We start from the raw sequence: 25,878 nt of genomic DNA, 5'->3' as shown, positions 1-25,878 counted from the left end.
GGATTATTTCATCTTTTTCAATAATGAAGTGTTGTCCTTCCTTCCTTCCCAAAATATTTTTAAATACATTATATAAGATAAATATACAGCTCCCTTCAAAGTAGAAGATCAGTTCAGTAGTCGGTAATTTTTAAGGGACATACACAGTATTACACACGCACACAAAGTACCTATTACACATAATATATTACCTTAGTGATTTACCATTACTTTGTTGACTTTTTCAACTCTTGAATTACTTAGATTTTATTCAGGAGATTAGAGATATAAAGGACGGAAAAGAAACATCTAGGATTAGGGACGTCTCTAATTTACAGGTGTGTATCTAACATGCATTTTTTAAATTCTGCCTGTTGTAGCTAGCTATTATTTGTTCTCTGACTAAGACAAGCTTATCAAAGATACTAGGATGGTTTTTGGTTATTGTTTTTCTGAATCAACGTCTCGGAAAGGTTTTAAGCTATTATTTTTATGCTCTTTCCATCCTCTATGAATAACTAGAGCAGATACTAAGGCGAAGTCACTAGATAATTATTTTATTCTATTAAAAAGTATTAATAAGAATAGTTCAGTGGTTTCTGTGATTTAAAAATTAATCAATTTATTTTCTTCTTAATTTTAATTCCAGAGTTTTCTAATTAAAGACAATGAATTAGAAATTATTTTATAGGTTATCATTTTTTAATCAATCTTGATTAATTTTATATAATCGTGTTTTTTTAAAGTGAAGCTTTTCTATGATTAATGTAATAACAGCTTTAAAAAAACAGATATTGATATGAAATTGAGCCTTGAACAAAAATTATTTGTAAAATCAAAATGAATTGTAAAATGTCAAAGAGATAACTTTCTGGTAATGATTGTATGAGATCCTAGGTATACTTTCTAGATTATACCTAACTGTTATAGAAATCATCAACAGTTAATCGATTGCATGATTTTAACATGCATAAATCAAAGCTATCTCTTATGGAATAAATGTAGAAAAGATTCGCATTAAAAAAAATTAAGACAAAAACTTCTTTGAGCATTATTATTTTCACTTTTAATTGTGTTTATTATCATGAAATCATTTTTCAATAACTTTTTGTTCATACTGTGTGTGTGTGTAAAAGTATGTAACGCTTGTTTTATATATGAACTAGCGGCTTCGCCTCAGCCTCTAGGGGCTTTGCCCCGCCAAGGGGAAATAAAAAAAAATTAAGTACTTCTACTGGTGCTGCCAGTAGTTTTATGTGAACTAACTTCCCCATAAACAATCAAAAATGGGGGAGGATTTTTTGTTTTTGGGGGGTTGGGGGTGTCCCACCCCCCAAGAAAATAGCTTAAAACCACCACAGGACCAATAGGTATAAACCCTGAAGAGTAGAATCCGATCGGTTCAGTGGTTACTGAAATCTGAAGGGACGGACAGACATGAAGCTACTGTTATATATCTATCTCTTGCAGTTTCTGCCATTTCTGATCGTTTTAACGCAGTAATGTTTCGTTATATTATTATTTAAGTACCTCCCTTCCTTTCTCAAAGACCATTTTCGTATGCTTCTAAATTATTTTCTGCTACTTGGCTGTCTTAATATAAGGGACACCATTGGTTGATTTTCAATGACCCAATAGAAAGGTTGCACAATGGGGTTGCGATGGGGAGATACAGTTATTTAACCCTTTCTCCCTCTAGTGTTTTACTCTAATGAATGTACAGTAAAGTGTTTGACGTTTTTTTTTATTCATGTCTTCTTAACTTTCTAAATATTTCAAGGGATAGAGGAAATTGCTTCTCAAAAAACATTTCCCGGGATCTGTAAGAAGCTTCACTAGGTCCAGCGAGATCTTTCAGCACAGACAAACATTCTGTTACTTAATATTAATCTGTGCTTGAGTTCTTTTCTCCTACGTACCTAATATGTAATTTCAGTTTTTAACATCATTATATTATAGGTATTTAGCCTGGATTACAAACTTAAGAAGGATTTACCTTATAAAATATACTCTAATGCAGGGATAAATTAAATGATTATTTGAATGCTTAAAATACAAAATACCTTGTTAATCGCTAACAACACCCACCACCCCTCCTTATTTAATTTTTTTTTTTAAAATAAGTTAGGGGTAATTTCTCGTTTGTTTATTACTCCAGGTCAGTCTTGGTTAGATTATACTTGGTACTGGAAGGGTTGGGACATCGCAGGCACATGCCCTGTAGGGATATGACCTCCTTCGGGTGTTAAGCATTGGGCAGGAGGGAGGGAGCGGAATAAGTGTAAAAATTAAAAGAATCTGCCTTAAGTTATTATTGTCGATTAGGAGATGTAGATAAGTTAATTACTATTATTTCTCCATCCATGACTTATTATAAAGACATGTTTTATGTCAACGTGAAATTTAAATGCTTTAATTTACTTTCATATTTAATGTTAATGGAATGTGGGGGTGTTTATGTTTATCAAATCAAAATAAGAAGAAAAAAATCTTAAACAATAAATAAAGGGGAAAAAAGGATCTTTTATAAAATATTTTTGTTCTCAGTAATTAACAGAACTTTTCCTTATTAATCTTTTAAAAACATTTCAGGATCCTGGAGGTAGAAAAAAGAGAAGAAACAGTTTTGATATTGATCATGTTGTTATTCCCTACAATATTTCAGCCACCAGGGTGCATAAACCCAAGTATAAGGTAGGCATAAAAACTTTGGGTACTTTGATTAAATCTTTATTGACAAGTTTAAACTAGCTGAGTCCACACTTTTCGACAGTTAAATCTACAGAGGGGGTAATTTTGTTTATAATTTTGGGGGATGTCAACCACACGTTTTATAACATTGAAACAAAAAAGATTTGTCATCCATTTAAAAAAAGATACCCATAGGAAATTCATTTAATTAATTAAAATGAGATGTTCTTAATTTGTGATTTTCATAAAATCATTTGACATAAAACTTTATCAAAATGCGTAGGTAATTGAGAAAGGATGTAAGTTTGTGTCATAATTTTAAAAAATTATTTTTAATTTTTTTAATCAATTCAAATTATGTTTAAAAAATGAGTTGGTACAACATTAACTACTCAACCAATTACTTGTAAAGAAAAAATACTAATAGCGGTAGTATGATTTTTTAAAAATATCTTACAAAGCGAAATTAAGGCCAAATCGGCATTTGTTACAACTCTTTATATATTTCCTAGTGGTTTCAACCTTGGCTTAAATAGCTTCAAACCACCATAGGACGGTGGAACAGTATGTTTATTCTCTAAGAAGCACAGCCAAATCGGTTCGGCGATTAGCAATATTTTATGCTTGAGACTTACACGGTACAGAATTAAAGACAGACATTGTTTTACTTTGTATTACAAAGTGTTTCCTCTCTTGAAGTTTTCGAGATATTAATGGCCATATTTTGTTTAAGGAAATATTGACTCCAAGCTGGCGCGAAGTTGATGTACCATATCCTTGGCCTCCAATGGGCTCCGCTGCTAGGAAAATAATACTTTTGTATTTAAGAGGGGAGGGGACAGGGAGGATTTTTATCAACATCTTTATGCATTTTAGATTTTATCGAAGTAAATTACGACATCAATTTTGCGATTTTATGATGTAAACACTAAACATATTTATCAAGATACATTTTACATTTTTAATTATTTTTTTTGGCTAACTGAAAATTTAAACAGTAACATATATCACGTAAATCAAATGAATAAATCTTAACAATCCACCAAAAAGAAGAGACATAATCAAAAGAATATTAAGCGTTACATTTGTGTGATTGAAGCTCAGCTATATAGAACATGCGTTGCGCTTATAAAAACTTTTCAATTTTTATGTTAATTTATTTCTTACTCCCAATTAAAAGTGTTTCTAACTGGTGCAGGGCTGTGAAGAAACCTACCCCTCCACCTAAACCCTCCTCCGAGGATAGTGATTATGAGGACATCAGTGAGCTGGCTATCTCTATACTTCATGCTAAGGTAGGAATAATCATACATGCATTAGTTGGGTTTTCGCAACCCAAGTGAAACCCAACTTTTGTCCTCCTTATGAAGGGCCACCCTCCTAAAAAGGAGGAGAGGGGCCACGTGACCTAGCGCAACTGAGGAGCTGAAAAGTACTACATTTAGGGTAGGAATTAGATCTTTGTCAGCTGTGTTGTACAGTTTTTAGGAAAAGGTCCTTTATTAAAGCACTATAGTTGCATTTGAAACCTTTGATTGCAAGCATAATTTACAAGAATACTATCTAACATATATAAGGGTGGGGGTTTTAATGCAACCATCTCGTAATCAATGTATAAATGGCACTTAAAATTCGAATTTCGATCTGAAATTTTGCTTGAGTAATCCTTGGTAGGTGTATTTTCCCTAACTAACAAAAAGTTGAAAAAGTAACGGCTAACGGCTCAGCCGTTTTTTGCCTATTTTCAGGGCAAATTCATCATTAATTACGTAGGAATCAACTTTTTAAAACATATTTTTGGTTTATTTCATGATAAATGATAGCAATAACCATTTTTTAAATTTCTAGTACCAACAGCTACCGGCTTGAACCGTTTGATAAGGTTTTTGAGCGAAAAAAGTATAATGTGGAGATAGGTTTCGTGACTAATATGCTCTTAAGATTGGCAAAAATTGGCAAAACGGCTGAGCCGCCAGCCGTTGACCGTTACTTTTCCAACTTTTTGTTCGATTTAGGGAAAATAGACCTACCAAGGATTATTCATGCAAAGTTTCAGATCGAAATTCGAATTCTAAGTACCATTTAATCACTGATTACAAGATGGTTGCATTAACCCCCCCTTTACAAGAATACTATCTATCATATATAATTTTGAATTACAATAAATAGCAATCAACTAGGCACCACAAAAATAGTCATCATGTTGTTTTTGTGAAAACAGGACAGCCATATAAGCCAGAAAAAAAATATGCAGTTCACTAAATTCTAGTTTAAATGCCCCTATAAAAATAATTCATGATCTTAATTTTCTTATTCCATTGCCCCTAGGCCATGCACACATTTTTTGTTGTAAAAAAATTATGGATTATTATTTATAGTAAGGGGTGTCCGAACCCCCATACCCGCCCCATAGCCTAAATTCTTTCCATAACTAAATTTTCGTGAAATCTTGCACGAGATCTTTTTTGACATACACGCACATAGAACTTCCTAGGATTGACACCTACAGTAAAACTATGATGTCGCGTGAAAAAAATTCTTTTAATTAGTTAATAATGAATTCTTAAAAGGGGGGGGGGGGGCGAAAGTGACACTTTTTGAAACCAAAACTAAAAGTCAACAAAGGAACTCAACTAAAAAAAGAGTTACAGGTCTGAGATTTTGCATGGCAGTTGCTTTATAGGGGTAAAATATGGAACTGTGAAGAAACGGCGGCGCAACCGCCGAAAACCGCCGTTTCCTGCCGAAATTTTTTTGCCTTTTCTCGGCGGTTTTCGGCGGTTGCGACGCCGTTTCTTCACAGTTCCATATTGTACCCCTATAAAGCAACTGCCATGCAAAATGTCAGACCTGTAACTCTTTTTTTAGTTGAGTTCCTTTGTTGACTTTTAGTTTTGGTTTCAAAAAGTGTCACTTTCGCCCCCCCCCCTTTTAAGCTTCTCTTTAACTTTGTTCTTCCCGTGTGAGGTTTTTAGAAATTCTGCATTATATAGTTTACCATTAAATATATGAGCTATCTAACGATTATAATTATAATCAACGGTTTTATGACAAAAACTGAAAAAATAGTGTATTCTTTTGAAACATAATACCTACTCATGTAAACTCCCTTCTAGTACAACATTTTCCCTAATTTAACACTTTGCTGCTCTCTATTATTTAAACAGTTGCAGACTGGCCAGAGTGTACGTTTTGTACGTTTTGTACGTTACGCATGGAATCTGTGTACGTTCTGGACGTTATTTTGATATGTGTACGTAACGTATTTTGAAATTTGTATTTTTGTACGTTTTACGTTTTTTTTTTAAATAATAAGAATCAAATATTAGCAGAAAAGTAATTTGTATGTTTTGTACGAAAATTTTAACAAAAACTATAGGTGTATTATAAAAAATAAATTCAATAATATAGAACAAAAATATGTAGGTAAAATATGTGATATATGTATGTTTTTAGAACTTATAGTTTAAATTTATGGATTTGAAATATATGTTTTATAGATATAGTTTAAAGAATTGAACAGAAAATGATATGCAGTTGACTAATTTCAAGTCTAAATGCACTTTGTGCAACTAACCTGTAATAGATTTTACAATAATTTTTTTCAAATTCTTTATATATCTACTTAGGTAAATTTTCCGAGATATCATATGGTGTTCAGTTTAGGATTAAGAAGTCTTATTTTTTGGTATCTTCAGTTTTTAAAGAATAAGAATCAAATATAAGTATAAAAGTATTTGTATATGTATTTGTATTTGTAAAAAAAGTATTACGAAAATAGTATATTATCTATAATACAAAGTAGAATGATGTCTGTCTGTCTGTTTGTCCGTCTGTCTTTTAGAAGCTTAAGATCTCAGTAACCACTGAACCTATTAGGTTCTACTCTTCAGGGAATATTTTTAAGCTATTTTCTTGGGGGGTGGGACACTTAAAGCTTTTTACTTACTACTAGGATTAGCGGCTTCGCCCCTATCCTCTAGAGGATTCGTTCCCTCCTTTATAGGATCGTTTGTTCGTAATTAGTAAAAAAAACGAAAAAAAGATATTGTGATAATTTTTTTTCATTTAGGCCCCACCCAGCTTATTTGCATTAGTTTACAAAAATCAATTAAGGGGTGGTTGTTTTCTTGGGGGGTTGGGTTTTCCACACTCCAAGAAAATAGCCTAAAGCCACCACAGGACCAGTAGATATATTCCCTGAAGAGTAGAACCGAATCTGTTCAGCTATTACCAAGATCTTAAGCTTCAGACAGACAGACATTGTTTTACTTTGTATTAAAGACTAGTATTTTCTGAGATCTTTAGCATTAGACAAAATAACCCTATATCCTATTACTAGCGGCTGCGCCCCTAGCATCTAGGGGCTATATATTCGAAGGAATATGAAATGTCAGACAAATAGCCTAAAACCATACCCAGACTTATTTCTAAAAACGAATAGCCTAAAACCATCTCAGGGTATGTAAGAAGCTTTACTGTAAAGGAGAACCATAATGATATCGGTTCAGCGGTTAGCTAGATCTTTCGTTACAGACAAAAAAGCATAAAACACTTTATATATTAGGATATTTATAATCCTCTAAATCCTTTTTTTTTTCTGTAGCGAAGAATCTCGTTAACTGCTGAACCGACATGATCTGGGAGAGGTTGTAGGCTATTTTCTCTGTCCTTCCATATCCCTTCGAGAACCTGTATTCAAAATGGTAGAAAAATAGCCTAAAACCATCTCGGTAACTGAGTGAAGTTTCCCTGAAATTGAAATCAATCGGTTCAGAAGTAATGAAAATCTTAAACATCAAACAAAAAACTTACTACTTTATATAATAGGATATACTTAGTACGTAATAACAGAATGTATGTCTGTCTAATTGTTTGTTTGTACCGAAGGCTCTCTCAACCGATATGGTTCTCCTTTACAGGGTAGCTTCTTATAGGTTCTGGGAGAGGGTACAACCACCCTCCCAAGAGAAATCACTCTTAGAAAAAAATAACCACCCTTCCCCTATTTTTTCTTTCTTTTTAAAATTGAAAACAGAAATGGGGGTGGTCTAATCCACCCCCCCCCCCCCTTCTCACTAGAAAAATTATTAGCGAAGCTACTCTATAAATACTTTCTCAGTCCGTTATGTCATCGGAGAAACGTGATTTTCTTGGCTCTTGTTTTTTGATTAAATAAGTTCACATCCTACATATTTTCATTGAGATTTACCTTTTGGTTGGGGTGCCAGATCTATTCCTAGATTTTCAAGTTTTTGTGATTTTCTCGACTCCTATTCAAGATAGACGGCTAAAATTTTCAGGGAATAGATAAATTCACATTCTACATATTTTCAAAAAGTTTCTTTAAGGTTTGTCTATTTGTTGCAGTGCTAGATCGATTCCTAGATGTATATGTTTTTATGATTTTCTCTACTCATTTTCTTGATGGATGGTTGTAATTTTCAGGGATTGTATAAGTTTTTATTCTCAATACTTCCACTTTGTTTCATTGAGATTTGATTATTGGTTGGGGGGCTGAATTTATTCCTAGATTTTCACATTATTATATATTTTTAAAAAGGTTTTGTGATTTATTTGAATAAGTTAAATGTTTTTTTTTATGACACTACTCAGTTTATTTAATTTCTCAGATTTCCATCCATAACTTTTGAGCTTAGCTACTTAAGGATGTTGTCATCCTTGTGTTTTACTTTTTATTTTTAAATAAAAAATATAAAATTGGGTGTTTGAATTCAACTCCCCCCTAATCAAGTTTCTCTAGAGGCCTCTAAGGGCGTAGTCGCTGGTCCTTATAATAGGATATACTTTGTACATAACTAGCGGCTTCGCCCCTAGCCTCTAGGGGCTTTGCCCCAAGAGGTGATCAAAAAAAGTGTAAGGTGAAATTCGTAAAAAAAAAAAAAAAAATAAGGACCAAGGAAATCTTCTGAAGAGTAGAATCCAATCGGTTCAGTGGTTACCGAGATCTTAAGGGACAGACGGACAGACATCGTTCTACTTTGTATTATAGATAACAGGATGTCTGTTTATTTGTACCAAAGGATCTCCCTAACCGCTGAACCGATATGGGTCTCCTTAACAGGATAGCTTCTCATAGGTTCTTGGAAGTTTTATAACTATTTTGGGGAAGAGTATCACCATCCACCCTTCCAAGAGAAATCGACTTTAGAAAAAAATTACCTCCTCCCCCCAAAAAAGAACTTTAATTGCTCACTGATTTTTTATAGTTAAATTTTTCCAGATGTCTATATAAAACTTTAGAGCTTCGCTACTTATGTATGTTGTTATCCATGTTTTTTACTTATTCTTTTTAAATCTAAAATAAAAAAAATTGGGTTATTGAATTCAACCCTCCCCTTCTCAAGTGCCCCTAGAGGTCTTTAGGAGCGTAGGCGCTAGTTCTTTTTAAAAAAGTAATAGTATATCTTGTATCTGTCAGTCCGCTATGGTCCGTTATGGTGTCTCTCCGCTAGTAGACTTAAATGTTTTGATAATAGGTAACTAGGAAAATATAAACATCATTTTTATTAGGAATGTACGTTTTGTACGTTTTTTTACTTTTTTTATGTACGTAACGTATTTTTTGTGTGTACGTTTTGTACGTTTTTTATTTTCAAAATTGGCTGGCCAGTCTGCTGAGTTGTCATGTTCTGCTGAATTTAAGATGGACAAATTTGTACTATTCTGAAACGTGATACTATATCAATTATCTAATTCTAAAGAAGGCGTAGGTACTAATCTAAGAAAACAAGAAAGATAAATTACAATAACACACAAAGAGATGTAATAAAAGTAAGAACAGGATAGTTATTTATCATATTTAAAACTGTAATGCATGTATTACTTACCTAGGGTTGGGCCGGATACTTTTTTAGCCGGATAGTTTCAATATCCGGTATCCGGCCGGATATCTGGCCAACGCTCGATATCCGGCAAATTACCGGATATACGGCCGGATAACCGGTAATTTAATTTACAAGTAATAATTACAAGTTTTACATATAATCTAGGTTGAGGGTGTAAAATAAAAATTTCAAAATTAGCTAATTTTCTATGAATTTAAAAATTTGTTTTTGGGGGAGATAAAGTTTTCGTGTAATCGCACATTGTCAGAATATTTGGAATATCCAGTCCAGCATGATCAACATTACGAAAATATTATGATTATTATGATAATATAAATTTTAAAATATAGGGAGTACAAATAATTTTAGTCTAATGGAGGGCCTTGTTTTCTAAACAGCCAAATTCTTTATAAAAATATTAGCGGCTACGCCTCATCCCATTTTAAATTTGTGTTTCTTAAAAGTAAAAAAAATATTTTTTGGGGTGGAGGGGGGTGAAGACACCCTTCCCAAAAATAGTTTAAAACCTTCCCAGGACCTATAAAAAGCTTTACTGTAAAGGAGAACAATATCGGTTCAGCGGTTGGCGAGATCCTTCGGGACAGACAAAAAACGCTTACTACTTTATATAATAGGATATCTAACTGGTGTTTGCGCCCCTAGCATCTAAGGGCTCTTAATTTAAAGAAGAAAGTATTGGTAGAACTGAAACCATATCAAACTTGAATTTAAAAATATCGACTATTCCAAGACCTTTGTAAAGCTTGCCTGAGAAACAAAAATGAACCGGGTCACCAGGTATCAATATCTGAAAGTACAGGCAAAAAACCTTACTACTTTATATATGCTACAAACAACAAATCACATAGTGCAAAATTTTGAACCTATAACGCCAAGGTGCGCTTTTTTGCTGATTACTGAAATTAAAGCCAACTACAAAATACAACTAGAAACATCAGCAATATTTGCAATAACAAATATTCGCTAAATAAAGACAGGGTAATGGAAACGAAACTTTATAGAACACTCTGCATGTTAAAAATGATTAAATGAAGAATGTAATACAAAAATTATTTTGTATTAAAAATAATATTCTTACAACCCACATAATAATAAGTAGGTATTAAATTAGTTAATTTTATATTATTATCATTATGATTAAAAAATATTCTTACAACCCACATAATAATAAGTATTAAATTAGTTAATTTTTTATTATTATCATTATCCTTATAATAAAGTAACAGGATGTTTGTGTGTCTGTGTGTCTGTGTGTTTGTGTGTTTGTACCGAAGGATCTCGCTAACCGCTGAACCGATCGGGTTCTCCTTAACAGGGTAGATTCTCATATGTCCCGGGAAGGTTTATAACTATTTTGGGGGAGGGTACCACCACCCTCCCTAGAGAAAATATTTTTTTTTTTAAATTTCTCAATTTTAGAAAGAGAGTTCAACGAAAAACAAACATCAAACGTAAATTTTTTTACTTTTTCTTTTAAAATCTAAAATAAGAAATTGAATTATTAAATTCGACTCTCTCCTCCTCAAGTGCCCCTAGAGGCCTCTAGGGGCGTAGCCGCTAGTGATTAAAAAAGTAATATTCTGTAAAAAAAAAAAAATATCCAGACATTAAGTATATAGGTCATTATTTTTACTCTAATCATGAACACTTTCAACCTGGTTTGCTATTATGTCTTTTTGGTTTTGTCAATTGTAGTGACTCAATATGTGGAAATTGGGACTGGCAATTTAATCTGCCAAATTTTTATCTAATATTTAGACAAATCAAATCATTTCATTCACTACAAAACCTCGGATTTCGGATTCGGATTGTTAATTTCTATGACTTTTGTAGCCCTTTTAAGATGTGGCAGACATAAACTAAAAAAAAAATTTTAACTGTAGGTGAATTGGTGGGTAGCATTCAAAGTTTTTTTTTGTATTTTGTTTTCACAGTAGCTCTTCATGCTTATTTTAGATTATGTTGACTAAGGGTTCGAAAATGGCCATAGGCACTCCCAAAATTTTTAGAATTTTTTTTATTTTGCCCCACCCTATATTATAAATGCCTTTGAATGGTTCTAGGCTATTTTTCTAACTTATCCTTAGATTGTAGTGGCGAAACAACTAGTTTTGTACACAGTATAGCAGTATGATTATTTTTTTCTCATGTAAAGGGTAAAAGAAAAAACAATCGCTTACAATTTAAAAGTAATCACTACAATTTTGATTAAATTTTGGTTTTATTTTTACAACCTTTAAAATTGATTCTAATAAATATTATTATCCTTGTTTTTATACTTTATTTTCCTTATCAGATAAATAATTAGATTTTGTATTGTAATTAGTTTGAAAATTTAATTTTTTTGTGTTTTTTTCTGTTTCAATTATTCACCTTGAAATTAGGAAAATGGTGAATATTATCTTAGATATTAATTATTATTATTTAGATTTGGAATTGAAGAAAATGATTCTAACACTAATTTTATAAATGGACTGTAATTTACACTGGTACCCAAAGTATCCATTGAAATCACTTTATCTCATATGTTGGCCCAAAACTTTAGGCATTTTTATTGAACTTTGATTGGTTTCTAACTAATAGTATTCAAACTTAATAATCAAAGATTATAATAAATATAATAAAGTAACAGGATGTGTGTCTGTCTTAGTGTCTGTTTGTCTGTATATCAGTCTGTACCGAACTATCTCGCTAACCGCTTAACCGATCGGGTTCTCTTAATAGGGTAGTTTCTCATAGGTCCTGGTAAGGTTTATAACTATTTGAGGGGAGGGTACCACCACCCTCCAAAGAGAAATCACAAAAACATCGAGAGAAAAAAATTCGCCTAGAGACTTCTATGCAACATAAAGAGGTATCGTAAAGACTTGATCGCTAAATAGATAGATTTTAAAAAAAAACATTTAAAGTGCCACTCTAGGCTTCTAGGGGCGTAGCCGCCAGTTATAAATAAAGGTGTAAAGGTGTTTATCACAATTGCATTTTGGAAACATCAATTCATATCCTGCCTTATCCCTTAAAATACCTGCTATTTATCCATTAAAAATTCAATCATATCTGTTTAGGCTGAAGAAGAAGAACGGATACGGTGGGCGACTCCCCTGGGCCGTGTGCATGGAGGCCAGCGGACCAGAGCTAACAGGATGCGGAGGCTGGACAGCTGTATCACGGAGGCCAGCAGCGAGGCAAACACACCGGATCCTTTATCTCCAGGTAATGGACAGATTTATATACAGACAGATTGACAACAAACTAACATGCAGGCTGATTGATACCTGTACGTACAGACGAACGGACAGAACGACAAGAAAACTAGCTAAGAGGTTACAACAAATAATCTGTGTCACACCAGGAATAAGGTATAACTAACAAGAGAAATAAATCTAAAATAATATTTGGGGGGCAAATGGAGAGGTCGTCAATTTTATGATGTGTTGCCCCCCAACGACAGCTGAAAAACACGTATAGGTTTCGTGATTTTTTCCGCAATAATTTCATTGTTGGTAAAAGCTGGTGTCATACAGGTTATCTGCGATGCCAATTTGCCTGATTGTTCTTTGAAGCGAGGAGTAATGTCACAAATCTATCACAGCCAGATAAACGCATTAGTCATTTTAAATTGCTTACAGACCGACAGACATTTAGAATTATAGATAAGCTTCGCATGGCATAATTAGTACATTAATTTAGTATGGGGGGGGGGGGAAGTTTTGCCACTTTCGCGTAATCCGTGATTATTAGGCTAGGTATTGATGTGAGACTATAGGTTATTTGGGATAAAAGTTTACTTTTGGGTAGTACTTCACGTATATTTAATCATTTTTTGGATAGGTCTCCAGGTTCAGGTGCTGCAGGCTGGAAGGTGGTTTCTGGACAGGTAAAAAAAATTTAAAATTTTTGTTTGAAGAGTTAGAGATCAAATTATTGAACAAAATATGCATCTTAATGGATATTATTGAAATACCAGAAGAAAAAATTAAAATCGGCCTCCAGGTTCAAGTGCTGCAGGCCTCCAGGTCCACTCTGGACAGGTAAAAAAACAAGTTTTTTATTTGAAGAGTTAGAGGTCAACTTATAAAACAGAATATGCATATTTCTTTATATTATTGACATATTTGAAGAAAAAATTAAAATCGGCCTCCAGGTTCAGGTGCTGCAGGCCTCCAGGTCCACTCTGGACAGGTAAAAAAACAAGTTTTTTTATTTGAAGAGTTAGAGGTCAACTTATTAAACAGAATATGCATCTTTATGGATATTATTGAAATATCAGAAGAAAAAATTAAAATCGGCCTCCAGGTTCAAGTGCTGCAGGCCTCCAGGTCCACTCTGGACAGGTAAAAAAACAAGTTTTTTATTTGAAGAGTTAGAGGTCAACTTATAAAACAGAATATGCATATTTTTTTATATTATTGACATATTTGAAGAAAAAATTAAAATCGGCCTCCAGGTTCAGGTGCTGCAGGCCTCCAGGTCCGCTCTGGACAGGTAAAAAGACAAGTTTTTTTTTATTTGAAGAGTTAGAGGTCAACTTATTAAACAGAATATGCATATTTTTTGATATTATTGACATATTTAAAGAAAAAATTAAAATCGGCATCCAGGTTTAGGTGCTGCAGGCCTCCAGGTCCACTCTGGACAGGTAAAAAAACAAGTTTTTTATTTGAAGAGTTAGAGGTCAACTTATAAAACAGAATATGCATATTTTTTGATATTATTGACATATTTGAAGAAAACATTTAAATCGGCCTCCAGGTTCAGGTGCTGCTAGCCTCCAGGTCCACTCTGGACAGGTAAAAAATCAAATTTTTTATTTGAAGAGTTAGAGGTCAACTTATAAACCAGAATATGCATCTTTTTTTGTATTATTGACATATTTGAAGAAAAAATTAAAATCGGCCTCCAGGTTCAGGTGCTGCAGAACTCCAGGTCAACTCAGGACGGGTAAAAAAATAAAAAAAATTATTTGAAGAGTTAGAGGTCAACTTATAAAACAGAATATGCATTTTTTTGTTATTATTGACATGTTTGAAGAAAAAATTAAAATTGGCCTCCAGGTTCACGTGCTGCAGGCCTCCAGGTGCACTCTGGGCAGGTAAAACAATATTTTTTTTTTTATTTGAAGAGTTAGAGGTCAGTTTTTAAAACAACACTAGCATCTTTTTAGATGTTACATGTATATTTGAAGAAAAAAAATAAAATTGGCGTCCAGGTTCAGGTGCTGCAGGCTTCCAGGTGAACTTTAGAGACTATTTTCAGGTATATTTCCTATTTATTTGATTTCCCCCCTTCTTTTTTCCTATTCTATATTTATTTAAACCTGGTAGTTATCATATTCATTGAAACTTTTTGATGGATCCCAGTGATTGCTGTTGGCCATTGGCCAGGTAAATATCCAGGTAATTTTTAAAAGCGAAGCTTTTCTATAATTAGGGTCGGTCCGTCCGTACGTCCGTAACGGATAGCTTTTTTCGTTAATTTAGACATGTTAGAATTGTCCTATCGATTTCAAATTTTGCATGATGATTCCTTTAGTAGTTAGGTACGATTTAGAAAGCGTAGCAACTCTATAATCATTACCAAAATGTCCGTACGTTCATTTTAAACATGTTGATTTTTTTACTTTTTTTAAATAGCTTTTTTCGTTAATTTAGGCATGTTAGAATTATCCTATCGATTTCAAATTTTGCATGGTGATTCCTGTAATAGTTACGTACGAGTTAGAAAGCGTAGCAACTCTATAATCGTTAACAGAATGTCCGTACGTCCATTTTAAAAATGTTGATTTTTTTAACATTTTTAACAACAAATTTGTATGTGACCTAATTATCCGATTGGTCTGATTTTTAGTATACTGATTCCTGGGACTACAAAGTACAATATTATAAGCGAAGCAACTCTATAATCAAGTCCTAAAAATGTAAGTATGTCCATAATCATTATCCTGTATCAAGCAGTTTTTCAACAAATTTACTTACAATTTTGCTTTGACTCTTATACATTCGCATTCTGATTATTCAGTTCTGACATTATACAAGTGTTAATGTCCGTTAGTCCTACCGTTTCAGAGCTTCGCTTTTATGGATGTTGTCATCCTTGTTGAATTTAGAGGAAAGGTATGTATTTAAAAAATGGTTAAAATAAGATAATATAGTAAAATTAATCATTTAAAGCTTCAAAATGTGTGTCCAGACAGGCTCCAGGTCCTTTAATTTCACTATATTATTATATTTTAAGTTTTAAACTTATTCTATTTCGAAATCTTTCTTCTAAATTCCAAAATAACCATTTGAGATATTCACCTGGCCGGCAACAACCAGCGTTCACCAGGATCCAGGTAAAAGTGTCACTGTCCATATTAAAAAGTAAAAATGTATGATACCTACCTACCATGTTTTAAAACAGGAAAAAAAGCAAAAATACCTGAAAATGTAAGACTGCAGCACCTAAACTTGAAGGCCGATTTTAATTTTATCTTCAAGTATATTTATTATATCCAAAACAATGCATATTTTTTTTTATAAGTTGACCTGTAACTTTCCAGATAAAAAGACTTAATTTATACCTGTCCAGAGTGGACCTGGAGGCCTGCAGGATCCTGAACATGGAGTCCGATTTTAATTTTTTCTTCAAATATGTCAATAATATAAAAAAAGAAGCATATTCTGTTTTATAAGTTGACCTCTAACTCTTCAAATAATTTTTTTTTTATTTTTTACCTTTCCAGAGTGGACCTAGAGGCCTACAGCACCTGAACCTTTAGGCCGATTTTAATTTTTTCTTCAAATATGTCAATAACATCAAAAAAGATGCATATTCTGTTTTTTAAGTTGTCCTCTAACTCTTTAAATAAGTAAATTTATTTTTTACATGTCCAGAGTGGACCTGGAGGCCTGCAGCACCTAAACCTGGATGCCGATTTTAATTTTTTCTTTAAATATGTCAATAATATCAAAAATTATGCATTTTCTGTTTAATAAGTTGACCTCTAACTCTTCAAATAAAAAAAAATTGTTTTTTTACCTGTCCAGAGCGGACCTGGAGGCCTGCAGCACCTGAACCTGGGGGCTGATTTAAATTTTTTCTTCAAAAATGTCAATAATATAAAAAAATATGCATATTCTGTTTTATAAGTTGACCTCTAACTCTTCAAATAAAAAACTTGTTTTTTTACCTGTCCAGAGTGGACCTGGAGGCCTGCAGCACCTAAACCTGGATGCCGATTTTAATTTTTTCTTTATATATGTCAATAATATCAAAAAATATGCAAATTCTGTTTTATAAGTTGACCTCTAACTCTTCAAATAAAAAACTTGTTTTTTTTACCTGTCCAGAGCGGACCTGGAGGCCTGCAGCACTTGAACCTGGAGGCCGATTTTAATTTTTTCTTCTGATATTTCAATAATATCCATAAAGATGCATATTCTGTTTTATAAGTTGACCTCTAACTCTTCAAATAAAAAAACTTGTTTTTTACCTGTCCAGAGTGGACCTGGAGGCCTGCAGCACCTGAACCTGGAGGCCGATTTTAATTTTTTCTTCAAATATGTCAATAATATAAAGAAATATGCATATTCTGTTTTATAAGTTGACCTCTAACTCTTCAAATAAAAAACTTGTTTTTTTACCTGTCCAGAGTGGACCTGGAGGCCTGCAGCACTTGAACCTGGAGGCCGATTTTAATTTTTTCTTCTGGTATTTCAATAATATCCATAAAGATGCATATTTTGTTCAATAATTTGATCTCTAACTCTTCAAACAAAAATTTTAAATTTTTTTTACCTGTCCAGAAACCACCTTCCAGCCTGCAGCACCTGAACCTGGAGACCTATCCAAAAAATGATTAAATATACGTGAAGTACTACCCAAAAGTAAACTTTTATCCCAAATAACCTATAGTCTCACATCAATACCTAGCCTAATAATCACGGATTACGCGAAAGTGGCAAAACTTCCCCCCCCCCTTGTTTGAAAAAAAATTACACAGTATTATTATTTGTTGAATTTTACAGGTTTTATAGCTGGAGTGGAAGATATTATGGTCCAAACACGCCCTTGTTCGCCTCAGGTTGATATTTTTTAGTTTTCTATTTTATTAGTTGCCTAACCCCTAGACTCAAGTGAAATTCACCTCTCCTTCATCCACTCCACACTTACTTAAAAAAAAAATTCGGAAAATTGTGGAACAATCGGTCTAGCCATTTGCGAGATCTCAATAGACATACAACTTCCTGTATTGGACTTATCAAATAAAAATAACTTGTTCAATTAAATAGTGATGGTCACTCTATGTAATTTTTGATGTAGGAAAACTCTTTTTATACACTTTTATTATCTTTTTCCTTAAAGGGACTTAAGAGGAAACCTTAAGAAAAAATATATTTTCTGCAAAATTAAAATATTTTGTCATGTTTCTCATAATTTTTATAGCTTTTAAGACCTATAAAAAGTTGTTATTACTAGCCTATTTTATTTATTATCAGGATGAAGGAACGGGTACTCCAATGTTGGCCTCTCCAGCCCATAGCAGCCATACAGGTACAATATTCTGGTTATTTTAAGCTTTGGATTCGGAAAAAAGTTCCATAAACTTAGATAGAAAGTACCTAATTTTTCCACCCTCCTTATTTTGTAGTTCTATTTAAAACTTACTGTAAAAAAATTTTGGGGGGGAGGGGGTGTCCTGACAAAATATTATTTTTTTTGTAGAATGGTTTTAGTGTTGTTTGATGATATAGAACAAAATATATTTATTTTTAATAAAAAATGAACTTTGAGTGACGAATAAAATTTAGCGTTTAAATAGTAGGGTTGTGCTGGATACTTTTTTTTGGCCGGATACCGGATATCCGGCTGATTTCTAATGCCGGATATCCGATATTCGACCAAATATTGAAAATGGCCTAATATCTTACAAATTACCGGATATCCGGCATTATAAATTAGCAGGATATCCAGTATCCAGATAGTTTCAATATTAGGTATCCGGCCGGATAATTAAAAATGGATGGATATTCGGCCAAACCCTACAAAATACAAGTTACCCTGGATTTTTTTTTTAATATTTCTTATTTTGAAAGGTGATAACATTGAGATTCCTGGAAGCTCCTCAAACTTGGATGGCCCCACATCCAACAACCACCTGGACAATGACGTCATAGCTGGAGCCCTGCGGGGCGTCAGGCATGTTCATTTTGCAATAAATTGTGGGATTGAGCGTACGATCTAAAATTTGTTGTGTCTGATGAAACTTTACCCTTTTTAGATAAATTTATTGGGTTAGCTTTTACCCCTGTCATGTCATCGATGGGATGTTAAAGTAAACCCATGTCAAAAGAGAGGTTGAGGTCCATAGTTTGTGGTTATTGCCATAAAAAGACTTAGCTTAATAGGGCCATCTTGTAAACCGACCAAGCACTAGGTATTAGTTGCTGAAACACCTAACAAACAACTAACAATTGCACGACTACTCCTACTATTAGTATTCATACATGAAATAGTCGCAGTGGCTACCAATTTAAACGTCTCTCTAGTATGGAGTAGTTCAATAAGGGTTCGAACTTCTAAATTGATATTTAGTTTCCAGAAGCAAGAAAGGATATTTTTATATAAGGATACTTTATTTTTAATCTTCAAATTTTCCCTCTTTTAATTTTCTATATAAAAAAAATACGAGATTTATTTGATTAATTGTAAATTTTAAAGTCAAGAACAAAAATGTCCAAAGAAAATTAAGTCATACAATTAAAGATAATGGTATAGTAAGTTATTTTTTTTTTTTTTTAGAAATAGTAATTTTACCACAATTAGGTTGAAAAAAACACATATCTTTCCTATTTAATTCTAATTTAGTTTATTGCCTCTTAAACTTTTTCTTTAGTACAATAACCCAAATTCAACTAAGGTATAGAGTGGCTAAGAATTTTTTTTTACAATTTTAAATAATAAAAGTAAAAGATTAATATCCTCTTAACTCCCACAAGGTTTACAGAAAAACTTAAAAATCATTTGTAGACTTTACTAATATATTCCCATGTGATAGATTGTACTCGACAATTAAATAATTTGACCCTGTAAGGCATAACAAACAACCGAAAATTAGGTCGGGTATAATTTGTTAGGTTTTTAAACAGCTATTATTCAAGCTTTAAAATTAATATGGAACACATTCCTAGTTAGGTATCTTAATCTGATTATACTTATATCTTGATCTGATTATACTAAATTCTTTTGATTTCAGTGTATTTTTGTGTATAACCACTATTTCACAGTTTAAATAAGTCGGGTTTAAATCTATTACTCAAATTATACCTACACATTTTTATAATCTCAATAAAATACATTTCTTGAAATTTAATCTAATGTGAAAATTGTCCATTATAAAATTAATTTTTAGCTTTTTATACAAAAAATTAATTCCGTGTTAGAATGCCAGTTGCTTTGATTTAGTATAGTTTAAAAACGCCATATACCCTGTTTTCTTTGCGAATATGAAACACTGCTGATGTGATAATATGCAGAAGTGAATTAATTTAACCTTTCTACATTTAAATCAGCTTATACCATTAACTAAATGAATACGAGAGAAAAAATAACGAAACCTTTACGTGAACCATACAGGGGGGGGGGGACACTTTCGGTTATTACCTTATTCATGCATTTACACAAATGAACAAATAACACTCAGGCGAAGAACCTCAAGTCAAACCTACCGTGGAAACAGGAATAGAAACCTTTCTGAAGCAAGTCAAGGATCTAGCAGGTAACTGGTGCTGCTCTGTCCATTTCTACAGAAAGATCTTGCTAACCAAGGGGGGGGGGGGCTAAGTTCTGACACTTGCGTAAACAGGGTGCATAGGCTTTGTCTGTTGTTTGCATATTTGAAGATAAAAGATGCATATTTTGTTTTATAAGTTGAACTCGAACTATTCAAAAAAAAATTTCATTTTTACCTGTCCTAAGACAACCTGGAGGCCTGCAGCACCTGAACCTGGAGGCCGAATCTAAATTTTTTATAAAATTTAAGAAAAATACATCCCAAAAGTAAACTTTTCCCCCCAAATAACCTATCCTTTCACTCCTAAGACAAAGCCGATGCACCCTGTTTACGCAAAAGTGTCAAAACTTACCCCCCCCCCCCCCCCCCATTTTTTAATAAAAGTTTATTCGTCATTTGTATGACCGTATGGACCTCTAAAATAGTAGTCTCCAACTAGTCTATTTGTGTGTTTTTTTATAGTTCATCGGATATTATTCAATACTTTTCATGAAACTGATTTTTGTTAAATCTAAAGGGGTAGTTTCACGAAATGCATTTGAACTTAATTTAGTGAACCGCATATTTTTGCTAGTTAATGGGTTAAACTATATTTATATGGCATATATTTGAAAGAATTTAATTTTTCTACCACGTAGTTTTGAAAATATCAAGACTTGAAAATCGTGTTCTTGTGATATATGCAATTTTAAAGACGATTTTCAAGTCTTAATATTTTAAAACTACGTGGTAGAAAATTGAAATGTAGTTTTGCTAATTAACCAGGAAAAAATATGCGGTTCACTAAATTAAGTTCAAATGCATTTCGTGAAACTACCCCTTTAAAGAGGGGTCATTCCCCCCCTCCGTTGTTAGGTGTCTCTGTAGGCGTAGCTGTAACTAGAGTTGTACCATAATTAAAGTACCAAACCTATAGATATTATTTTGTTTCAGCCATTGCGACTAGACTCTTGAAGGCAAAATCTAAACACACATACACACTCTTTCTCTCTCTCTCTCTCTCTCTCTCTCTCTCTCTCTCTCTCTCTCTCTCTCTCTCTCTCTCTCTCTCTCTCTCTCTCTCTCTCTCTCCAGGGCATTCTCTTTTTTCCCTTCTTCTTCGTACGCACGGACATACTCTAGTTATATTGTAGTTGCGAAAATGTCATATACAGTAATTTTTTTCCAGTATAGCTTCAAAACCGATTAATATCCGATGGATTAGAACCGGTCCTCAGCCATACTGATAAAATATGTAGAGCATCGTATAATATAGTTTTCTACGAATATGAAAATTTACAATCATAAGATTAAAACCATTTTTTCTAAAAAAATTTACATCGTCGGAAAGCTGTTTATAATACGACGGTGCGATAAATATCTATTCCAGATGTACAAGTCCAGGACCTATGTTATCGCTGGCCAGTCCAAGTCCTTTGCTACCATCTGGACAACCTGACAACCTCCAGGTATGGTATCTTGTGAAATTGCAGGGATAAAGAAATATACGATACAATAATCCCCCCCCTCTCCCTTCACAAATAAAATATGTATACAAATTAACTCTTTGGTATATAAAAGTTAGGAATGAAAGTTTTGATTATTGCTACAATTAAATCATATTCCAAACTTGCTCTCCTAAAATATTATGCTAGCCATTGGGAGAACGAGATTATAAACTTTTGAAATAAATATCAATAAGCCTCTGGGGCATAAAAAAAGAATACCAAATTACATACAAGTGCTTGCTAGTTATATTTTTAAGACCACAATATGAAAAAAATATAGATCTATTTATTTATTTAAAGTTTGGTGAAGGGTCCAGTCAAATGAGCTGTGGAATATCACCTGGACAATTAAATACAACAGGAGGATTACCAGGACCTGGCCCACCCACACGACCAGTTTTACAGGTAGCACAAGATTTTGATCTATGTAATGATCATAGAATCACCTCATCTTTATTTTTGTATAAAGGATCTCAAAATAGGTAGGATTTATTTAAAAATTATTCAATAGCTAAATTAACCAAAAAACATAAAAATAATTCAAAGGGAGGAGTAGGTTGCGCTAAAAATCCGTAAAGGTTGTGAGTTTTAAGTTAAAAACGTAGTAGAACGATAAAATTTTTTGTTAACAAAAAAAAATACACATATTTAGTGAATGTTATCGTTTTACTACTATTTTTAAGCCCTAAAACTCACACCTCTACGGAGTTTTAGTGCAACCTACTCCTACCTTTATTAATTTAGGTTGCTACGTTCAACAAACGACAGTTCCCTCTTTCTGATGAAGAATTCAAGCTGCTAGAGGAGGAAGACGGTCGGATGCGGCCGCCCCCGCTTCCTAAATCCAGAGTAGCAGCCGCAGCCATAATTCCATCCGTTTCAGCCATAGCTTCTACAGCAACGCCATCAGTTACTTTTGGGGTAAAACTTTTTTTTAAAATTATTGCTTTCTGGGCCTCTGGCGTAAGGACCTCTGTAATAGTGGTCTCTAAAAAAAATATCTGTATCTGTCTATTAGCCAGATGTCTTGCATTTTTAATTGTATAAGTTATTAATTTATCACCTGCAAATGAAATATTTTTAAGGCATTAACAGCACCGCCATTAACAAGATCTATAGCAGCTGTCTCAGCCGCCAGCAGCAGCAGTTGTCTGGTCTCGGGTAGCAGTCCGACCGCAAGCTCTAGCCAACCATTTGGCTTGTCCGCGAGTAGCAGCAGTTTTACCACCAGCAGTAGCCAGCCAAGCAGCCTGGCCGCCAGCATTAGCCAACCGAGCAGCGTAACCGCCAGCTGCAGCCAGCCAAGCAGTCGGACAACCAGCCGGAGTTCTAGTGTGTGTGAAGATACTGAAGAGCCGGATACGGACCCGGATTGGGAAGGGGTAAGCTATGATAATTTTTGGCGCTATCACGCATAGTACCCTCTTCAGCACTGAAAGGTTAGATCAGATTATATTGGATACTAGATGGGCAATCGGGTATAGTACCCCCTGAAGGAGTTTGGAAAGGGCATAAAATACTCCTTCTATCCTTTTTTTGAAAACTAATGCCGATGGTTTCAATTCTTGCTAGACATTTTAAGGAAAAGTGCCACGTTTTTTTAGGAATAAACGGACAAACGTATTTACAGACGTACATCCAGCAACTTCAGTTTGGATTATTTTCACTCTCAGATGTCTATAAATAAATAAAATAAATTCTTTAAGATTTACGTATAATCTTCCTTGAAAAATACACTAATCAAAATCATATTTCCTGTCTTTTTAAACATGTACATGTATAAGAATTTGTTGGAACACAATGAAAACAACCATCAAGGGAGGGGGGGGGGGGGGGCATTTTATATGAGTTAGAAAAGAAATAAGCCCTTTGTAGGTTATAGCGCGATAATTGGATATTTGTTTTTCTTAATCCTTTATCTCCCGTATATGCTGGTGAAGAATAGCAATTTAACAAACAGTAAAAAATGCCTAAAAATGATTTTATAGATTGATATCAGAAAAATAAAAATATTTTTTTTTTAGGATACAGACACAGACGAACCAGAATAGAATAATTCAAACAGATATTTAAACACAATAATTTGGAACATTTTTTGAAAATAGATTAATTTAATTTCATCAATACTTTTGGCCACAAAGGAAAAAACTTAACTTTTTGATTTAAAAATATTTCTAGTTAAATGTTGCTTTGCCGTTTTGATTTTTGTATGAATACAATATGTAATATTTCAACTTATTTATTTTGTTGTGAAAGTTCTGATTATTTTGATATTTTCAATACTAATCTCATTTGTTAGGGATTAATAAACCTAATTTTTTTTCTTCATAGAATTATGATTTAGATAAAGATTTAAACTATATAAATTATGTGGGTTTATTTTTTTAGCGGATTTCTTTTCTTTTTTTCTAAGTTAGATAAGTAGATCAGCAAAATAAAATGTTTGAATACAGATAAGAGTAAAAATTGTTGATTTAGAAAAAGTAATAAATATTTTTCCCTGGGAGAAAAAAAACTGAAATAAAAATTTCGAGTACCTAAATGACATTTCAATTATATTAAGGTAAACGCGAATTAACCTTTTATTTGATTAAAACCTGTAGTTTAATGAAAGAGAAATCTTTCTACTTTTATAGAGAAAGGTCAGTCTGTAATGTACTATGTCAGGTAGATACAACTGATACTTGGGCGTTCTATTTTCTTCACTTTTTCTTTAATCCCTTTAACATTTGATTTTTTACTCAATTGATACCCTTAAATGTTTTTTTTTCTTAATATTTCATTGCAAATGTCAAACCTAATATTCCTTGTTTCAACTTGTATTAAATATTTTATTTACGTCAAGTTTGATTTAAAACTAGTTCAAATTATGTAGAGGCATTTTTGTATATTTTTTTGAAACTTTGATAATTTTTTATAGTATGCATTTTTTGATTTTGTAATTTTTGTGTACAATTTTTATACTTTATGTAAGTTTTGAAAATACAGATTTAAAATGAAGCTTTTTGTTTTTTTAGATAAGATACTCTATAACTAATTGATGTCATCCTTACATACCTTATACTAGAGTTGGCTCAATATAACTATATCGCTATTGGCTAGTTTTCTATAAGTACATATCTATTTATCTATTTATCTATTTCTCAATAAATCAATTTTCCTCCCCCGCCATTACTATCTAAAAGAAAGAAGTAAATATTTATTAATTTAAATGATTTTAAAAAGATTTTTTCAATTATATTTTTTTCACATTACCATCACCAAAGGGTTAATATGATTAAAATTTTAGTTTAAACATTTTAACACAAAGCAAGTGTCGCCACAATCGAATTCTTTTAAAATACAGTTTTCTTAGATTTACTCCATTATAAACGTAAATTTGTGGTAATACGACAACCAGACGGACAGGCAGTTTACAGAGTTGCTACGCTGTGACTTATCATAACAAACCCACTGCACTAATCTTATTATATCACCATCTATCTCATGACCGATGTTGACCCCGCTATCTAGCGGTCAAACTGGCCTGCCTAAATGTGGGGAGGGGCTCAAACATGCAACTATCACGCGCCCCTCACGCGCTTATATAACCGGGAGGCGCTGCCTCCCCTTTTACCACCGCTGCCCCCACAGCCTGTCTACCGCCGGGAGCTAAGCCCTAGCGTCCCACACCCCCTTCAAACCTAACCATTGTTATAATCTGTTGTATATATATAGTAAACATTGCTTGTAAATATTATTCAGTTAAATATATAATTTCTGTATGACTAAATCCTGCTAGTTTGTTTTGGTAGAATAATTCAAGGCTAGGGCTCGTTGAACTCGAACTCGTTACCCTGTGGGCCGAGAACGCTCGGCTTACCAGAACTTGGTGTCAGCGTGTTTCAATCGAGCCTTACAGAAACTAGCCTATTCTACCTCTGATTGGACCCTTTGGCAAGTAAGGGGACAATCAGCCGCCAACTGAGAAGCCAACTGACCCGCGAGACGGCCTTTTTAGGTCGAATTTCCATCATTTTGAACGCAATATGTGGGCCTCTGGCCTACGGCAAGCAGATTTAGCCTGCTAAAAGCGCCA

General features: G+C 33.3%; 1 protein-coding gene across 2 annotated transcripts in view; it reads left to right on the top strand.

Annotated features, from left to right (window-relative positions):
• nsl1 (non-specific lethal 1) overlaps positions 1-24,800 on the top strand; it is a 46,668-nt gene extending 21,868 nt beyond the window's left edge. For both annotated transcript variants that reach the window (XM_080159979.1, XM_080159977.1), the window contains exons 17-30: positions 255-317; positions 2,572-2,673; positions 3,404-3,475; positions 3,870-3,965; positions 12,605-12,752; positions 17,549-17,604; positions 18,020-18,074; positions 18,617-18,719; positions 20,224-20,298; positions 21,683-21,761; positions 22,101-22,205; positions 22,545-22,721; positions 22,886-23,182; positions 23,825-24,800. In XM_080159979.1, coding sequence (XP_080016105.1) covers positions 255-317; positions 2,572-2,673; positions 3,404-3,475; positions 3,870-3,965; positions 12,605-12,752; positions 17,549-17,604; positions 18,020-18,074; positions 18,617-18,719; positions 20,224-20,298; positions 21,683-21,761; positions 22,101-22,205; positions 22,545-22,721; positions 22,886-23,182; positions 23,825-23,851 — 1,455 coding nt within the window. In that variant the 3' untranslated portion in view covers positions 23,852-24,800. The remainder of the gene's footprint in view (positions 1-254; positions 318-2,571; positions 2,674-3,403; positions 3,476-3,869; positions 3,966-12,604; positions 12,753-17,548; positions 17,605-18,019; positions 18,075-18,616; positions 18,720-20,223; positions 20,299-21,682; positions 21,762-22,100; positions 22,206-22,544; positions 22,722-22,885; positions 23,183-23,824) is intronic.
• The last annotated feature ends 1,078 nt before the right edge of the window (positions 24,801-25,878 follow it).

The sequence above is a fragment of the Acartia tonsa genome, chromosome 5, assembly GCF_053477335.1.
Source record: "Acartia tonsa isolate MP-2025a chromosome 5, ASM5347733v1, whole genome shotgun sequence".
In the NCBI taxonomy this organism is placed as follows: domain Eukaryota; kingdom Metazoa; phylum Arthropoda; class Copepoda; order Calanoida; family Acartiidae; genus Acartia; species Acartia tonsa.
This window is presented reverse-complemented; position numbering and strand designations above follow the sequence as displayed.